Below are 19,830 nucleotides of genomic sequence, written 5' to 3' on the forward strand. Positions count from 1 at the left end.
ATTTTTCGCCTGCGGTCACTGTAGGGCCAACTCGGCTAGTCTTTGAGGTCGACACATCTATGATTGGGTCGACTCGTTATCCTCCAGGCTTGACTCGCAAAAGAGTTAAATTTTGCTGCTTTCTGTTTTTCTGTCTCTGGTCATTCTTAGATCGACTCGCCATTTGGTAGGGTCAATTCTTGCTCTACTAGAGTCGGCTCATGGTCTTGAGGGGTCAGCTCAAAAATCTGTAAATTTTTACTTGTTTCTGTCTTTCATTTGAAACTGCTATAAGGTTGATTAATGAGAGTGTGCTAGTCTTTGTTAATATGCGACTTCATCAAATCACTGCCTACGGTACTGTAGCGGATAATGACTTGGTTCGTACATCTTGCTCACCTAGCCTCCGGTTCTGTGATGGCGGAGGCAATAATTCCTCTCATTTCTGCCCCTGATGCGGTTTCCAGAATCACAAGCAACCGTGCCATGTGTACATAGCTGCCGTTGCCGTTCCTGGCCGCGGTACATCTTAACTGACTCGTTCCTTTCCCTCCCGTCTCTCATTATAAAGCCCCTGTCCTCCCCCCCCCCCCCCCCCCCCCCCCCTACTTCCCCTCTCCTTTCCCTTCTTCGGTAGAGAGCTCCTTGTTCCAGGGTTTCGGACTCCCTTTCCCGATCTCTCTTCTTGTTTCCTTCTCCCAACCCGAAATCCCTTCTTGGGGTTCAGAAGATCGCCATTTTCTTCGTCACTGGCTTAGAGTAGGATCGATTCTTAGAGGTGTTCTCATGGCTTCCTGCCCTCATAGTATGGATGGATCCGCCGATTGCTTCTGCCCGGCGACCGTGTTGATGAGGCTTCAGATCTGTCTGACCGCTCGCAAGCGCCTCCAAGAACGCATCTCTTCCCTCGAAGACAACCTTAACCACAAGAAAAGTCTCCTAGAGAGCCACAAGGTTCCCTTATAATTATTTCCTTTTTCTATTCGATATGATGTCCTTTTCTGATCTCTAGGGTTTTCTTTCTATCATAGCTCTGATTCCGTTGCAATTGTTATAGTTTGATGCTAGAACATATGACGACGCGCTGAAGAAGTGCATCGAGGACAGGGCGGCGCTGGCAGCAAAATGCGCCAGGATGGAGAATGACATGATGAAATTGACGATGCCCTGTGAAGAGTTGGCGAAGGTATGAGATAGAAAGCTTCTTGATTCGATTTGAATTGATTACCCTCTGAATATCGTCGGATTTGAATCGTTCTTGATTGAATGTTACATGTTTCAATATTCTTCATTGCATTCTTGGGTCTTGATTCTTGATCGCTGGCTTGTTTCTTGAGAAAAAGGAAGAAAAAAAGGATTGTTGACTTATTCTGGCTGTTGAGACTAATGAATTTAGTAGAGTTAAGCTGTGCGACAACACCATCTTGGATGTCCTGATCTCACGGTTTATCACATAAGTTTTCAAACGTGGATGCTTGAGTGATCCATTTATCCTTTGATTAGACAGTAAATGCTTCACCAATTGTTGTTTTTGATGAAGTTCATATGTTGATACAAGATTATAAGATTCTGCTTATTCGAAAAAGAAATAAAAAGATTATAAGATTATGTCTGTTCTGGACTGAAGAGAGAATGAGTGCTCAGCATTTGAAGAAGTTCATCAAGGAGGAAGTAACCACATCAGAGTGCTGACAATTTTTCTTGAGTGTTGAAATGCTCAGACTGGGGAAGATCAAGAAAAAAGTTAAGCAATGCTTAAATTGTTGATATCTTGAATTTTGAGTGAAATCATTTCACGACACCAGTTTGGATGTCCTGATGCCAGTTTTAATATCTCAGCTCTTCAAACTTGTAAGCTGGATTTGATTAGACATTGGATGCTCCACCACTTTTTTGGATTAAGTTCATGTACCAAAACATGATCATAGGTTGTTGTCTATCCGATATGGAACACAGAATTATCGGGTTGTGATTGTCTGCATAGTCTTGGAGTGAGTTAAATTATGCAACAACACCAGCTTAAACATCTTAATGCCACTGTTGATATCTTAACTCTCCCATTTTTTCAGATGATATTTCTGTATGATACAAGATTTTTTTGAGATGCTCTTTAAATAGTTCATGGAACTTAACTTATGGCAGTCCTGGTTCTGTCCTAATTGCTGTAGACTGAAGCAAGCACATTTGCCAATGAATCAAAGAGATTGAGGCATGTCAAGCTGGAGAAGAAACTGGGGCAGGTTTGAGATTAACTTTCTCAATTTAGTTCTTATTTATTGGAATATGATATAACATTGTGTTTGTATTTTATATCTTGATCATAGAAATGCTCAAATTGAGAAGAAAGGACAAGCAGATGAAAGTATTAATTGCATTGTCAACATGTTAATGCCCTTATTTTTGACATGATGGTGACTGAAATTCTTGGATTATGATGGTTTAAATATTAAGAGTTTTAGGTAAAATCGTGCAAAAACACAAGCTTGCATGTGTTGATGCTGCTTTTGATATCTTGGATGTTCAAACTTGTATGCTGATTATGTTTCTCCATAGAACCATTTGATATTTGACCAGGCTGTGGATGCTCCTCTAGTTTATCTATATGATGTCCATGAATCAATACAAGATTATAGCACTTTCTCTATCTAATTCAAATTTAGAATTCTTGTATTTCAATTGCTAAGAGAGTTGATTTTTTATTCCTTTTTTTTTTGTTATTAATGCTCTGAGAGTAGAATTTAATTCTGCAACAACATCAGTTTGGATATCCTGATGCCACTGTGATGTTTCAGCTTGAATGTTAATGGCTTTATGTTCACATTCTCAAGGGATATTTTCAGTTAGAACCATTTTTTATTAGATTGGGCAGTTGGTGTTCCAACTTTTTTCAGATATCCTTATGTGTTAATACAATATTATAAATTGTTCTCTGTCCAATTGCTGAAACTCTTTGATGGTAGCTCTAATTCTGTTGTAATTTTTATAGACTGATGGGAGCATGAGCACTGAGCAGTTGAAGAACTCCAACAAGGAGAAGGAGATGATAGCATCCGCGAGCATCCAGCTGGATAATTTGAGGGAAAATGTATGGGATAAATTTTTTTGACTTAGTTCTTTACTAAAATTTGGCAACAATTTGATTGAGTTTTATCATCTTGATTATAGAAATTCTTGGATTAAAGCTTAAAGACAAGAAAATGGTGAAAACAGCAATCCTTAATTTGAGAAGAAAATACAAGAACGAAAAGGGCAGAGTAGTCGGGCATTGTTTTGTGAATATATTATTTCCATTCTTCTTTGACATGAGGGTGACAGTATGCACATTGAGCAACATTTTGCAACACCCCAGCTTGGATCTACTGATGCCACTTTTGGTAACAAACTTGCTTGATCATTTTCATTTTATAGGAACATTTATTATCTGTCTAGGCAGAAGGTACTCCATCAAACTTTTTAGATGATTTTCATGTATAATACAAGATTATTAGATGTTCTGTATGTAGGATAGGGAAGGTGATGATAGACTTCAAAAAAGATTCTCTTTTATGCAACACTGTATTTCTATAAGAACATAGAACATGACTTTGAAACATAGGTCTCTACCTGACTCACATGTTTTCCTTGTCGATTAGGTGTTACCATCCTTCTCATTTCCTTCAAAGTGAGGGGCTTTTCCTTAGTAGAGATAGCCTGTCATTCCTTGTTTGGAGCCACCAGGCTCCGACACCACAAACATACATTGAGAGAGTTGACCTTCATTAAGGCTTATATTTTCCTTATTTTGTATGAATAGTTGCTTTATGATATTACTAGATGATGCCAATCAGCACGTCTGTTACCATATTTGTCTTGTATCTGTGAACTATATGTGGTATTTTATTTATATCAGTGAACTAAGCCAATCATTGGCCTTTAGATATTTTGTCTAGTTGTCCTTTGATGGTGTTCAGTGGTTCATTCAAACTTGGACACGTTATGTCCTTACACTATATTTGAGTCTTGGTTTTGTGATCTTGTTTGTCTAGAGGATTCTCATTCTATACTGATGCTCAAATGATAAATTTTCAGAACCAAGAAACCTGATTTTTCATTGCTGATAACTTTTTCGACTTTTTGTACTCATCCTTGGAAAATTATTAGTTGAGCACTACAGCTATAGAATGTAATCATATAGTTAGAGGATTTCTGAGTTTTCTTCCGATATTGACCATAGTTGTGTATGGCTTCCTTTTTCCTACAATGGAATATGACTTAAATTTAACCCTAACATGCACTAGTCTACCGGTTCCGTATCAAGTGACTTAAATTTAATCCTGAAAATGCATTGAACATGGATGGTCCTTAATGGCCTGAGTCTGAAAAGGATCTAGACTGATTCTGAAAAATGTTCTTCTGTATTTTATTTCTGTTTCTTGTATGTTTGAAGCAAATTTACAGCTTCTAGAGAAAGTTGTACAGAAGGTTGAGTTCTTCTAAATTCTCCACTTGTATGCTTTTGAAAGTTAGCTCCTCTTTGTCATGGATTTTGAACTGGTCCCAAATGTAATATCATTCTGCACTATTTAAAGGAGATGACTTTGTTTCTTTCTCCTAGTTCTTAGAGAAGATATAAGATGCAGTGTTTCTTCATTTCCATATAAATATTTTCCTTTGGATATGCTATCTTGATTCTGTTTTTGATTTAGTTTTGGTTTTGACACCAAGGAATGGAACTTTAGCTATTTGCTCATGTTTTTCAATATCTCTCCTTTTCCCCCTTCTACTATGACTTGCATTTCTTGGAACTTGTATGTTTTGCTGGAGATTTGTATATTAGCCAGACAAGAAAATTGCCTGCTGAGTTTGCATCCTTCGAACATGATTTAGAAAGTGTGATTATCAATTTCAAAAGTGTTGGAGATGAGGTATGATGATGGGAATGCTTGTATCCTTTTGATGAATATAGACATTGGTCTACTGGTTCCCATATCAAGTGACTTGAATTTAATCCTGAAAATGCATTGATCATGGTCCTTAATGGCCTGAAAAGGAAAAAGACCTAGGCTGATACTGAAAAAAGTTCCTGTGTTTTATTTCTGTTGGTAGTATGTTTGAAGCAAATTGACAAGTTCTAGATAAAGTTGTACTGAAGGATTCATTTCTTATAAATTGTCCGCTTGTATTCATTTGAAAGTTACCTCCACTTTGTCCTGGATTTGAATGGGGTCACAAAATACTGCCATTATGAATGATTTGAAGGAGGTATTTTGTTTCTTTCCCCTAGATCTTAGAGAAGTTATAAGATATAGTGTTTGACCATTTTCATTGAATATTTTCCTTGGATGTATGATCATAATTCTGTTAATTTAGTTGTAGTTCTCACATCAGAGAATGGAACTTTAGTAATATTTGCTCATGTTCTTCAACATCTCTCCTTTTTGCCCCCTTCCTACTAGCATTTCTTAAAAATTGGTTGTTTTGCTGAAAATTTGTGCATTATCCAGACAAGAAAATTGGCTGTTGAGTTTGCATCCTTCAAAAATAGAGTTAGAAAGCATGGTTATCAGTCAGAAGAGCTGAAGAAGAGGCATGTAGATGGAATAACTTTCTTTTTGTATTGTCTCAATGAATATTGACTTGTATGCTTATTTTGTTAAATGTCACTTCACTCCTTTGGGAAAAAGGAGCTATTCTGAGGTTCTTAAGTCAAGAAGGATACCTTGAGGGATCTGTGGGCAGTCTCTCTGCAACTGATTTAAAATAAGAAAAATTTTATACTTAACAGCTTTGGTAAGCTATTTGATTAAGTATTTTAAATCACTTTCTTCATGCTTCTGTGGGTACCTATCATAATTATAGATGGAGTGATTGGATCTTAATGTTTTAGTTGCTAGGCACCTGAAAATAGCTAATGTCAGTTGTTGTAATGATTATCAGATGCGTAGTAATGATTCCAATATCTATTTGACATTACACCTCTGTGCCTCCAATTGAGCAACCACCTTGTAAATTGTAATATTGTCACATTATATTTGTTCCTCATCTGGCATGACTTGTCTATGAATGTCAAATCCAGTGATCACAGTTTGACTCCTGTAAGCACTTCAACATTATAAAATACAAGTGAAAATTGAAATTCCTTTTTGAGGAATGTTTTTTCATCTAGCAGCATCTATCCTTTATACTTATTGGCCATTCATAATCATTGAGAATCCTTTACCTTTTATTCTCACCTCAAACTATTGCTTGTCACTCGTACTAATACTATGGCCATTTTACTAGTCATCCTGGAATCATAATCTAATTGGTATCACCTGGTTTCCATCCCCATGTTACTGTGGATGACTAATGAGTTGATTTTTGATATAAATATTTTTTATCATTAATGATATTCAACTAATACCAAGAAACAACAAGAGGTGTTGCTGACGCTCTGTTCTTGTAACATACTTTGCTTGACATGCTGATTGATGTTTTTAAGTTTTCTTGTCAGCTCTAATTCTTTGTAGCTGGTGTGAGGGTGGCAACATCAAGCATAAAGAAATCAAAAGAGCTGAAAGTCAATTAATTTCAGTGGGCAACAGCTTGAGTAACATGGTGTTCAGTGAGAGGTGTAACATTCTGTCATTATGAAATCTGGGTTATGTAGTTTTTCAATTGATACATAGTGGTGTCACTAATTCTTGTAAAATGTTTGTTCTTGCTCTTGGTTGTGTCCTGCTGGTTTTTGTTGTTGTACAAAGCATTGGAAAGAACTTAGATGACTACTGAGTATTGATTCTTTCATCTTGGGCATGTACTAAAACTCCAGTTAATCAAAATGTCTGTGCTAAACTTGCAAATTCTCGTTAACTGGTTGTTTCATTGGACTAGCCATTTCAATACATTAAGGCCTACTAGCAGGGCTTCATGGCAAACTTTTAGGGGCCGTTCGGATGCTCAAACAACCTGACCTTGGAATAAGTCAAATATGGTTTGTATGTAGGAGAAGTTAACTATGCGGGAAGAGAAGTCTAACTGATATTAGAAATTTGGATTGAGAGAATACCAAAATAGTGGGTACATCATAAATCATATTCTATAATGGAACTTGGTATCCTGATGTTTCGCTCGCCAATACAAGAGCATGATGCTTCTTGGATCTAAATGAAATTCTTCTTGTAAGTTGCTGCTAATCCTTGAAACTTTCGACCATACTTGGTAGTTATCCACTGATAGCTTAATTGGGAATCCAAACAGGCTCTAGGGGCCTATGGATGTTGGAAGTTCTTATTTCGAGTGGATCATCATATGGTCTAGATTTGATGCCCACCAAAATTGCAATTGCCAGATTGCCAGACCAATGGCTGAGCAACACGTGGTGCATGCAATCAATGCGAACACGATCTCAGGATAGCAAATAAGGAAGGATAAAAAAACTTGCCCGAGGATCTCGCCGCCAGATTGTAACGAACTCTTACCTTCCTCTCTATATAAACCAGGCCAAGGGGCCTCGACATCGGATCTTTCGTGTTGCTCAAAGCTTGTAGCTCATATACTTTAGCTCTCCTTTCTTTTATAAACTTTATTTTGCAAAATGTCTACCTGACATAGGCATTGGAGGGTTTCCTCTAGATTAGTTCTGACAACTTTGATTATCTTTCTCCTAGTAGGTTGGATCCCACATTGCGTAGGCCAACCTTACCTGAGCCGACCATTCACCATCACTAGCTCCAACTCCGTCTAGTTAGGTTTTGGGCAGCAACAAATTAGCGTTATCTGTGGGAACAAGTGAAAAAAAAGATCTGAAACCATGAAACGTAAAAGGAACAACCACCAATCCATCACCAACCAGGCTTGGTCAGAGTCTAATGGCTCTTAGCACAACCCATAGAGATCTTAGCCCCCTTAGCCAACCTTTGAGACTATCAACACCATGCAAATCTATCTAATCGTGCAGCAAATGTAGACATTGATGATGATGGTGCGAGAATGAGGGGACAATTGCCCAAGCACCCACTCTTAGCTGAGCTCCAACCTAAACAACTCTTCGTTATGCTGGCCAAAAAGGCCCTCTAGGAGCGAGGCCAACCCTCGATCACAAATTGAGGAAATAAACAACAAAATTGAGGCATTGAGGAGGAAGAATGTCAAAACCGAGGATAACCAAGCCCCTCTTTTTTTAGGGAGATTGTGGAGGAACTCTTGCCGAGGAAGTTCAAGATGCCTTAGTTCGAGATCAATGATAGTTTTAAGGCTCTCATGACGCTGCAAGGAGAGATCAATGCAGTCATGTGTCGAGCTTTCCCAGCTATCCTTAGAAAAATCGCTCGGCTTTGGTACTTCGGTCTCCGACTTGGGTTTATCCATTCCTTCGACTGGCTTAGCTATTAGTTTGTGGCCCCTTCATTAGCAGTCGAAGACAGAAGAAGATCTCGACAAACTTGTTTGTCATGAAGCAGAAGGATGATAAATCCCTCAAAGACTACATCTACTGCATCAATGTCGAGGAGTTGGAAGTCCGTGACCTGGACAAAATAGTCGCTCTGATTGTGGTGAAGAGAGGGCCGAAGCCCTCACACCCCTTCTTCTCATTGGAGGAAAAGCCTCCCAAGGATCTAGCTAAGCTACTGGCTTGGGTAGACAAATGTATAAATGTCAAAGAAACAATGGTTGCTCAGAGGGAAGCAACAGAAGGCTGAGGCGGCAAGAAGCGTAAGGGTCAGGAGGAAAGGGATGAACCAAGGAGGAAAGTAAAGACACGAGGAAAAGAGGCCCAAATGGCCGAGGAGTCCACCTCGAAGATTTGAGAGGTACACTCCTCTCAATGCATTAAGAGTTTAGATCTTGATGGAGATCAGAGACCAAGGTTGCTTACATTAGCCTAGAAAGATGAAGGCTTCCGCCCATAGGAGGGACATTAGTAGGTATTGCTGATTATATAGGGACCATGGGCATGACATCGAGGAGTGCTCGCAATTGAAAGATGAGATAACCCCTTATTTGGTGAGGGCACCTCAACCTATTTGTGGACAACCATCGAGGATGAGAGAACATTGGCAGGATAGAAGACCCTCAAAACTAGCGAGGGTGGTAATCACTACTATCTCCGGTGGACTAGTAGCTCAAGGATCCAATTGAAGGGCTTATGCTCGGGTAGCCTAAGCTGGAGAGATGGCCCCTAAAAGGCTGAGGACAAGAAAGACAATATTATTTTTAGATGCTCTCTTGCCAAGATAGCAACCTAAGAGGGGGATGAATTGGGTTATAAAATTTTACATCTAAGGTGCAATTGAATTTTAAAGTATGTGAGTGAAGTGAAAGTGCAAGAGTATGAAGCAGAAAATATAAGCAGGAAGAAGCAAGCGAGATACAAAATTTATAGTGGTTTGGTTCCAAATTCAGCACCTACGTCCACTCCCTAAGAGATCCTTCTTGAAAATTTTACTATAATCTTTATGAAGATTACATCCTGATTGTTTTAGCCAAGCTCACAATCAATCCAACTGATTTTCTCAAGTAATCAGCCACTACCTCCCCTTATCCAAGCTTTCCCTAGGCTATATGTATTTCAACACAATCCCTAAATTTCAACCCTTGAAACTTGTTAAAATCAACAAAAAAGGATAATACAAGAAATTGGCTCTCTTAAGAGTAGAAGATTGTTTGTTGGAGTTTGTGAGGAAGAACTAGATAATTTTGATGGGCGCTTGAAAGCTCTGCAATGAATTCTCTAGTTGTGGTGGATATGATCTTTTAATGCTCATACTAAATGCACTGATTTTCTCTTGTTTCCATCTTCTTTTTCTTTTCTTATTCTTCTTCTTTTCTCTTTTGTTGTTTTTGTTGTCTACCTTAGGTCTTCCTATACATTTACAACTTCAAAATGTAGTTGGAAGATATTTCTAGCCATTAGATAGGCTGAAAGAGATATTAGGAGTGAAAAATGATAATTTTGATTTTTCAGAAAAACTTGCCGTTACTGTTGTCAGGCATAAATGAGTTGGTTCGACTTCTTCAAGGGTCGACTCGGGATCTTCAGGGATCGACTCAAGAAAACTCTTATTTTTGCTACATTCTATCTTTCGCCTGTGGTCACTGTAGGGTTACTCAACTAGTCTTTGGGGTCGCCTCATCTATGACTGGGGTCGACTCGTTATCCTCTAGGGTTGACTTGCAAAGCTGAATTTTGCTGCTTTCTGTCTTTTGTCTCTGGTCATTCTGGGGTCGACTCATCAATTGTTAGGGTCAATTCTTGTTCTACTGGAGTTGGCTCATGCTCTAGAGTTGACTCATGAAAGCGTGCTAGTTTTTGTTAATGTGCTGGAGTCGACTCATATTGTGCTGGGGTCGACTCCTGAAATTGCCCAAAATTGAAGTCTTCTATTTTAGTCGTGGATATTCAGCGGTCGGCACCTAGTATTCTTGGGGTTGACTCTTCTAGTATAGAACCTCATAAACTTGAGTTTCATTCTTCTACTTCAAGTGTTTTGAGATGATATTTTCTTCGCTTCTTTTGAACATTCTTGTGACTCCAAACAAGTGATTAGCAAACATTTTTTACTCAAGTATTTTATATAATCAAAATCAAACCTTTTGGATCAACAATCTCTCTCTTTTTGATGATGGCGAAACTTTTGAGTATCAAAAGAAAGTAGTATTGATGAAAACATAACACTCTTTTTGATAGTACACGATTTTATGAAATTCACTGTTGCCCTTAATTGAATCATGCATAAATAGTGCTTCAATTTCTATTGATTTGTATTTTCTTAAATTTTTTTAATCCTCTTAATGTTTTTGATTGCGTTCATAACTCTTACATATATCTTCTTTTACTTTGCTCTTTCTTACTAGATTTTTACCATAATTCTCCCCCTTCTTGTCATAATCAAAAAGATAAGATGATGGAAAGTAAGTACTTAGAAGTAAATATCATACAAAGAGGTATATACACAAAAGATAACTTCATTGCATTCTGAATTTTAAAAATACTTCGATAGGGATGGTAAATGGTAGAGCGCCTTAATATATAGGTAGATAGTCTAGAGGAGCCAAGCTAAGTAGATGAGGGATGGAAGGGTCGACTGGCTTTCGTCTCTTAAGTGAACAAACCAATCACTTCAATTAGAGTGGACGCAGATAAAGTAAGAGACTCAATCAATCGCCTTGACTCATCATGAACCTTCTTGAGTTTTTCTTGAAGCTTTGCTCCAATCCTCTATGCCTGGGAAGTACAATGCTTGACGACCTTCTGTATAGAGATTTATAAGGTCCTCATCTCCCACTCAATATCTCCAGTCCTTCTGAGTTGACTGGTAACCAAGAAGCAAATGTCTGAGATGTCGTGCATCAACTTTGCTACCTCTGTATCAACAAAGATATATGAGGCTCCAATCTTTGATCCGTAGGCAATGAAATCTGTAATAACTCAGGGGCTCTCTTTGTTGGAATTTGTATCCTAAATGTCAATCATCAGTATATTGATGATTGAATTTTGTAAATGAATTGACAAATTAATAAAGTGTTATTTGGCATTATTCATCATTTCATCTTCAAATGAACTCTTATATGATGAAGTCCTTAGGACTTATGTTATGATAAAGGAGGATTTATCTTTGAGTCCTTAAACTTGTTTGCGACGAAATGATATGTTGTTACTAGGACGACAACATTATCGAGATTAGGTCGTTGTGTGACATATATGTTGGTTGTCCTCTTAACCAAGGAGTGTGGAGACACTGGTATGCCACACAAGTGAAGTGTAGAAGTACATTTCACTAAACGTGACCAATTCCGGAACGCTCTACTGTCGAGAGATGTTCCGAGTGGATATGGGTATAAGTTTGGCCCTCTGACCTGAGACCGCAACCTGTAACTAGCAAGCAACTCACTGTACTTTGGTACCGGACTACCTGAATTTCTAATTCAGTGACGGAAGGTCACTGGGTGCAGTCAAGTACTTGCGTAGTCAGTTGTGAGTCAAGATGGAATTGACCCCTCCTGAAAATAGGAGATAATGTCTTGTGATTAATTTAGCAAAACCTTGGCCAGGGTAATCCCAGTGAGGAGTCACGGGATATCTAAAGTTAATCACATAATGGATGTACTAATTATAGGGTTGACAGTGAGCTCTAAGTCATCCTGGCATTAGGAGTCAAAGGGATTGAATTATACAGTAACCATAGTTCAGGGTTCCAGAATATTTGCTTCGCATATATTCGACCTATCCGGACGTCGGGTACCATTGCTAGATGGTCACATCGATTAGTGTAGAAAATTGTTCCTATACTACCGGCTTAGGTTCGAACCTATGAGTCACACGCATAGAAGATTCCTGATTGATCAAGAAAGCTGATGAATGATTAAGAATCATTCAGGGGTAATTTGGTCAATTTGATTGGCAAATTATCTTATAAAATAATTAAAGTAATTATTGAAGGATTAATTAGTAATTAAATTACTAATAAACTCAATTTGATTGAGTAATTGTGCTAAGGATGAGCCAAATTGAATTAGATTCAAGTTTGGGCTCAATCAGGGTTTTAACCTGATTGGATTAGGTCAGAACCAAAAAGGACTTAAGCTGATCAAATTAATTTTAAATTAATTTGTTCTTAATTGGGGATTGACCTAATTGAATTAGGTCCAACACAAAGTAATAATTCAATTTGATTGAGTTTGCATGAGCCAAAATTGAATTGGATTCAATTTGAGCTCAATCAGGGTCTGACCTGATTAGATTGGGTTCAACCAAATTGCTTTGTTTTAATTCGGGTTTGACCAAATTTGATTAGGTGCAACCCAAGGAGATTAGGCTCAGATGATGTGGCAATTATTGGTGACATGGAATTGGATTTCATGAATTTTAAATAAACCAAAATTATTGCATGGCATATGGACCCATTGCTTGACACATGGCGACATTGTTTGTTATTTGAATTTAAATTCAAACATTAAGCAATGTGTTAAATGATTTTAATCACTCAAACCATCAGCCAAGGTGGCGTCTGAGTTTTTGAATGGATTAAATTCGAATTTCAAGAGGTGATTTCGAAATTATGAAGTGTTTTACCTTGCCGCATGGATTTCAAATTCCTTCCCTCTTGCACATGTGTTTAAAATTTGAATTTAAATCAGATTTGGTTGAGATCTGATTTGGGTTGTTCCTATTCCTTTGCATGTGCCAACTAAAAGAGGTTTTCTGAAAATAAATTTCGAATTTTGAATGAAAATTCGGAGGCCATTAAAAGGGGTTAAACATGGGCACCAAAAACACATCGATTGCAGCCTTCTTCCTCACCCGCCTCCTCCTCCTCTTCTTCTCCATTTTAGATAGGGTTTTCAGGGTGAATATCTAGAAGATTCAAGATCAGATCTGAGTCCTCTACTTTCCTTACAAACCTCATCTCTATCTGCTTCAAGACGATTGATCAAGAGTTGATTGAATCCCGGCGGGCAGATTTCAGCTTTCAAGTGTTCTGCAGCTGCTAGCACTGTTGCGGAAGAAGATCCTTCAGGACTTCGCATGTACTTCTCGTAGAGGCCATTCGTGTGCGTGGCTGCGAAGTCAAAAATCAGATTCACAACTTTCATCCATCATAAAAGGTATTAATCTAGCATTAATCATTTATTATGGTGTCAAGGTCTAGGTCCAATTCCCCGAGGTTTTACCATCTTTTGGGGCTCCTCACGGAGATATCTCCAGAATCCATTCGATGGATATTCAAAGATTAATTGGAATAGAGTTCTTAAGTTTCAGATCTGATAGTTAATCATGCATAAAAGTTTTAGCATAATTGTTTAAACGATTCCGGCATAATCCTATGTGTTCTTAAGGTGCTGATTTCTAGATTTGATCTTGTAAGCATGCATGAATTAAATTGTTTGATTCGGTTTTTCCGCTGCGTTTTAAAACTTAAAAAGAACTACGTATGGCTTGATCCCCCTTATGAAGGGGTACGTAGGCAACCCGATCAGGTTCAGCCATGGTTTTCAAAAAAAAAAAAAAATTCAGCATGCTAAACACCGAAGAACCTAGGATTCACTTTCAGTGGTATCAGAGCCAGGTTTATGTTTAAACTTTTATGTTTTAATTCTTGCAATTAAATCTGAAATCATTAACATGTTTAGATTAGATCTAAAGTACTCTTTATGATTGATTTAATTGCTGATTATGCATGATTAAGTAGATCTGAAATTTTGGATGCATATGATGCATGTTTGTGTTAGGATTAGTAACATGAATAAATCTGAAATCATAATATTGTTTAGATTAGATCTAAATAAAGTTTATGATTCATATGATCTCTGATTTTAATGAACAAATCAGATCTGAAAATAAAAGTTAAAAAACAAATACATAAGATGTATGTTGTTTGTATTAATTCATGTTGTTATGTATATGTGATGCATGAACATAAAACATAATGACTTAAACATGAATTAAATCTGATTACATGTGATTAATTACAAAAACTCAGATCTGAAAATGTGTTTTAAGAACTGAAAGATTGTAATTAATATGTAATTAAAAAGAAATATGCAATGATCAAAACTTTCATAAGTCTAAACTTAATTGAGAATTAAGTGTTATGAAATAGAATTGTAACTCAATTAATTGACATTGCATAATTCTTTGGGCATATGGGTTAGCTTGAATCAAGTTCTTAGGATTGGGTTAGACCTAAGGTTAGAATCAAACATGGTCTAATTAGAGTTAATTGATCAAATCTAATTAAGTAGTAACTAGATTAGGTCAAGGAAACCCTAGGTTAAATACAATAGTTGTAGATTGATCAATTCCATGTCTTTGATTAGACCAAGATGGAACTTGATTTAGGCTCAGAGGTGTAGCCCGAGTCATTTGAGTAATCAAATCGAAATTGATTAACCAGTCGGTGTCTAAGGTAAGTTTGGCAGTTTTGACCGGTGGTTTTTAATTGGGAGCTACTCGCACTGATTCGTCTTTATCGAGTTAATGGCATATCCCTTCCACCGATCTCACTTACCTGGCCGACATGGTCAATCACATTTTGATTGGATCACTTAATGATTCGAGTTAGCCCATGCCTTAAGAAAAATCAGTATGACTGATTTAGGTGTCCCCTTAACCGGTTTGAGTCTAATCTGATTTGGTGAAGTCAGTGGGAGAAATTAGACTAACCGGATCTTCTCATCTATCCTAATTATGAAATCCTCTAAAATTATTAGGTCCTTAAAATGAAATGGTTATAGAGATAACTAGGTCATAGCCTTCCATTAAGTTGGGAGATAATGGGTCCAATGTTTTGATAATTATTGGAGGCGCCACACGCCTGGTACTTATCAAGCATTGGAATTGTCATTCAATATATGATGAGTTAAGTGTACCTTCAATAGGCGGTCAGGTGAGCCGAGCCACACTCGGGTTTGATCGTCTATTAGTTGATTAGACTTAACCCTATCATTTAATGGTTGGACCTGACTAGGGTATTCGGTGGAGGCGCCACACGCCTGCCGGAAAATCTAGGGCAAAATCATCACTAGAAGTTGCTTGGTGAAGCAATTGGTTAAGAACCTACCAATAGGTGCATATGGGTTGGCCGAGCCACACTCGGGCCTATATGGGATCTATTGGGTTCTAGTGCCCACTAAAGAATTAGGAGTAATTTTTTGAATTAGAGGTAGAGGCTACCAATTTGTATAAAATAGTGAGAATATCTTTAGACTAAAGTCCAAGTCTACTGTGTTTAGTCAATTCATATACTAATAGCCAAATTTTCTTTTTATGCAGAAATGGCCACTAATTTATCACTTCGCTCATTGTTGGACAATGACAAGTTGACTGGTCCAAATTTCAATAATTGGCATAGGAAACTAAAAATAGTGCTAGAGCATGAGAGGATCCTTTATGTGATAATGGATCAAGCACCTGAGCAGCCCGCTGCTAATGCATCAAGATCGGCCAGAGACACTTATCAGAAGTGGCTCAGTGACCGGATCACTGTTCGATGCATCATGTTGGCAGCAATGAGTGATGAGTTTAGTAGGCGTTTTGAGAATACGCAGCCGGAAGATATCATTCAAGTGTTGAATGAATTATTCGGCGTTCCTGACGACGTTGAGAGGCACAAAACTAGTTGTGCCATCTTCAGCGCCCGAATGAAAGATGGGACCTCGGTAACTGATCATGTACTGTACATGATTGAGTTGATCGAGCGTCTAAGCTCTCTTGGCTTTCTCCTTCATGATCAATTGGGGAAGGATGCCATACTAAACTCATTGCCTGGATCATACCGTCCTTTTCTCACTCATTTTCGTATGACGAAACCTGTAGTGAATTATCACCAATTGTTGGGGTTACTACAGATGTTTGAGAATGATCACCAACTTCTTAAGAAGACGGTGAATTTAGTGGGAGGTTCATCCAAGGGTCGCTCCTTTAAGAAAGGGAAAAAGAAAAATAAAATCCAAAAGAAACAGGTGCACCATGCTCAGCCTAGTCAGAAAAAGAATAAAAAGGCTGATCAGAGCAAGGCGGAGTGCTTCTTCTGCAAGAAGCAAGGACATTGGAAGAGGAACTGTCCTCTTTACATTGCATCCCTCGATCCGAACCGGCCTAAGAAAAGTGGGCAATCAGTTGCCAATCAAGGTACTTATATGATAACACCTTGCAATTTTTCTATTTGTGATAATTCGACCTGGGTATTGGATACCGGTAGTCCTTTTAATATTTGCAATTCGTTGCAGGGGCTACAAGTCAGTAAGAGGTTTGAAGAAGGAGAAAGGTTCCTGAATGTTGGAGATGGAAGACCAGTTCCAGTTCTAGCTTTAGGAATTCTTAAACTTGAATTCAGCTCTCATGTAAATGTCCTTAGTGATTGTCACTATTGTCCAAGTTTTCTATTGAATATCATTTCTGTAGGCCTTTTGGCCAAAAATGGTTATGAAATATCAATAAAAAAGGATTATTGCAATGTCATTTGGAATGGTATTGTTGTAATGAATGAAATTCTGAGTAATGGCATTTACATTTTGTCACAGCCTGTTCATGTAATGTATAAATCCAATAAGCGCCCTAGAATAGATAATGTCACGGATGTCTACCTTTGGCATCATAGGCTAGGTCATATTAACAAGAATAGGATGAACAGGTTAAGTAAAGAGGGAATCCTTGATGTTAATGATTGTGAATCATTGACAACCTGTGAATCATGTCTTCTTGGTAAAATGACCAAATCACCTTTTACCGGAAAAGGTGAACGAGCCAGTGATTTATTGACCCTTGTACATTCTGATGTATGTGGGCCAATGAGCACAGATGCTAGAGGTGGGTATTCATATTTCATTACGTTTACAGACGACTTTTCTAGGTATGGTTATGTCTATTTAATGAGACATAAATCTGAATCATTTGAAATGTTCAAATTATATCGTAATGAAGTAGAAAAACAAACTGGAAAGAGTATTAAAACTCTTCGATCAGATCGAGGAGGTGAATACCTCTCCAGTGAATTTTTGACATATCTAGGAGAAAATGGGATTCTCTCCCAATGGACTCCTCCTGGTACACCACAATATAATGGTGTGTCAGAAAGGAGAAATCGAACTCTGTTAGACATGGTTCGATCCATGATGGGGTTTGCTAATCTGCCCATATCCTTTTGGGGATATGCTCTTGAGTCAGCCTGCTATATTCTAAATAAGGTTCCAAGTAAGTCTGTAAATAAAACACCACATGAGATGTGGACTGGACGTAAGCCGATGCTCTCTCACCTTAGGATTTGGGGGTGTCGGCGTACGTCAAACGTTTGAAGACAGACAAACTTGAACCCAAGTCTGACAAATGTTTCTTTGTTGGTTACCCTAAAGAAACTAAAGGATATTACTTCTACTTTGCTGAAGAACAAAAGTTGTTCGTAAGCAATAGAGCAATTTTCTTAGAAAAGGAATTCCTTGGTGAAGGAACAAATAGCTCTAATGTTGAGCTTAGAGAAGTTCAACATGTAGAAGATCCGACACCATCTACTGAACCAGTTGAGTCGGATTTGATTAGATCAGATTCAGAACCCATATTAGATGCACCATTAAGGCGATCGGGTAGAGTACCACGTCAGCCGGACAGATACTACGGTTTCTTGGTCCGGAATGGGGATCCTATCGAACTTGATGAAAACGATGAGGATCCGATCACATACATGGATGCAATGCAGAGGTATGACTCTGATAAATGGCTTGGAGCCATGCAATCCGAAATGGAATCCATGAAGGTCAATGATGTTTGGACATTAGTTGACCCACCCGAAGGAATTAAATCCATAGGGTGTAAGTGGATATTCAAAAGGAAACGGGGCGCAGACGGAAAGGTAGAGACCTATAAAGCCCGTCTGGTTGCCAAGGGTTATCGTCAACGTTATGGTATTGACTATGACGAGACGTTTTCTCCTGTGGCAATGCTCAAGTCCATTCGGATTGTGCTTGCGATAGCAGCACATTTAGACTATGAAATCTGGCAAATGGATGTAAAGACCGCATTTCTAAATGGAGATTTAGAAGAGGAAGTGTATATGATACAACCTGAAGGTTTTACATCTGCAGATGAGTCTAAAGTGTGCAAGCTTCAAAAATCCATTTATGGATTAAAGCAAGCTTCACGGAGTTGGAATATACGTTTTGATAAGGTAATCAAAACATATGGCTTCATTAAGAATGAAGAGGAACCTTGCATTTATAAATGGGCAAATGGTTCAGTTATTATATTCCATATTTTGTATGTGGATGACATTCTTTTAATTGGGAATGACATTCCTGCATTACAAGGAATAAAGGTTTGGCTATCATCTCAATTTGCCATGAAGGATTTGAGAGAAGCATCTTACATCCTAGGGATGAAGATCTATAGAGATAGATCTAGAAGATTGCTTGGATTATCCCAATCCACATACATTGATACTATACTGAAGAGGTTCAGTATGATTAATTCCAAGAAAGGCTATCTTCCGATGGGCCATGGAATTAACTTCTCTAAAAGGGATTGTCCGACAACCCCTCAAGAAAGAGAGAGTATGGATAGAATTCCATATGCTTCGGCAGTGGGATCTATAATGTATGCCATGACATGTACTAGACCAGACGTGGCATACTCACTAGGAGTAGTGAGCAGATACCAGTCTGATCCAGGTAGCAACCACTGGAAGGTTGTAAAAACCATCCTTAAGTATTTGAGAAATACTAAAGATCAGTGGCTTGTCTATGGTGATTCTGACTTGAAACTTGAGGGATATACTGATTCAAGTTTTCAGTCAGATCAAGATGATAGCAAGAGCGTGTCAGGATATATCTTCACTCTTAAGGGTGGGGCCATCTGCTGGAAGAGTTCCAAGCAGCATACAGTGGCAGATTCTACATGTGAAGCAGAATATATCGCAGCATCTGATGCCGCCAAGGAAGCTGTATGGTTGCGGAAGTTCATCACCGAGCTTGGAGTGACACCCTCCATTGATAGTCCAGTCCTTGTATTTTGTGACAATACTGGGGCCATAGCTCAAGCAAGAGAACCCAAAGCACATCAGCGGACCAAGCATATTCTACGTCGCTACCACCTGGTTCGAGAGATCATCGATCGAGGTGATATTGATCTTCAGAAGATTGACACAAAAGAAAATCTGGCTGACCCATTTACCAAAGTCCTCGGCATCAAAGAGTTCGACGAACACAAGTCGAAGATGGGTATTAGATACTGTGCCGATTGGCATTAGGCTAAGTGGGAGTTGTTGGAATTTGTATCCTAAATGTCAATCGTCAGCATATTGATGATTGAATTTTGTAAATGAATTGACAAATTAATAAAGTGTTATTTGGCATTATTCATCATTTCATCTTCAAATGAACTCTTATATGATGAAGTCCTTA

General features: G+C 38.2%; 1 protein-coding gene across 4 annotated transcripts; it reads left to right on the forward strand.

Moving 5' to 3' along the window:
* Positions 1-589: 589 nt before the first annotated feature.
* LOC103720276 lies at positions 590-6,812 on the forward strand. Of its 4 annotated transcripts, XR_005513701.1 has the most exons (6): positions 590-933; positions 1,037-1,165; positions 2,148-2,219; positions 2,966-3,064; positions 3,145-3,353; positions 6,452-6,812. XR_005513701.1 is itself a non-coding variant. In XM_039130977.1 (5 exons), exons 1-5 carry the CDS (start codon positions 766-768, stop codon positions 6,455-6,457), a joined length of 474 nt encoding a protein of 157 aa, XP_038986905.1. In that variant the 5' UTR covers positions 590-765; the 3' UTR covers positions 6,458-6,812. The 4 variants fall into 4 exon arrangements, 3 of the variants coding, with proteins under 3 accessions (XP_038986905.1, XP_038986904.1, XP_038986906.1); XM_039130977.1 differs by lacking the exon at positions 3,145-3,353; XM_039130976.1 differs by lacking the exon at positions 6,452-6,812 and having other exon boundaries at positions 3,145-6,444.
* The last annotated feature ends 13,018 nt before the right edge of the window (positions 6,813-19,830 follow it).

This window comes from Phoenix dactylifera, chromosome 10 (genome assembly GCF_009389715.1).
Source record: "Phoenix dactylifera cultivar Barhee BC4 chromosome 10, palm_55x_up_171113_PBpolish2nd_filt_p, whole genome shotgun sequence".
In the NCBI taxonomy this organism is placed as follows: Eukaryota; Viridiplantae; Streptophyta; class Magnoliopsida; order Arecales; family Arecaceae; genus Phoenix; species Phoenix dactylifera.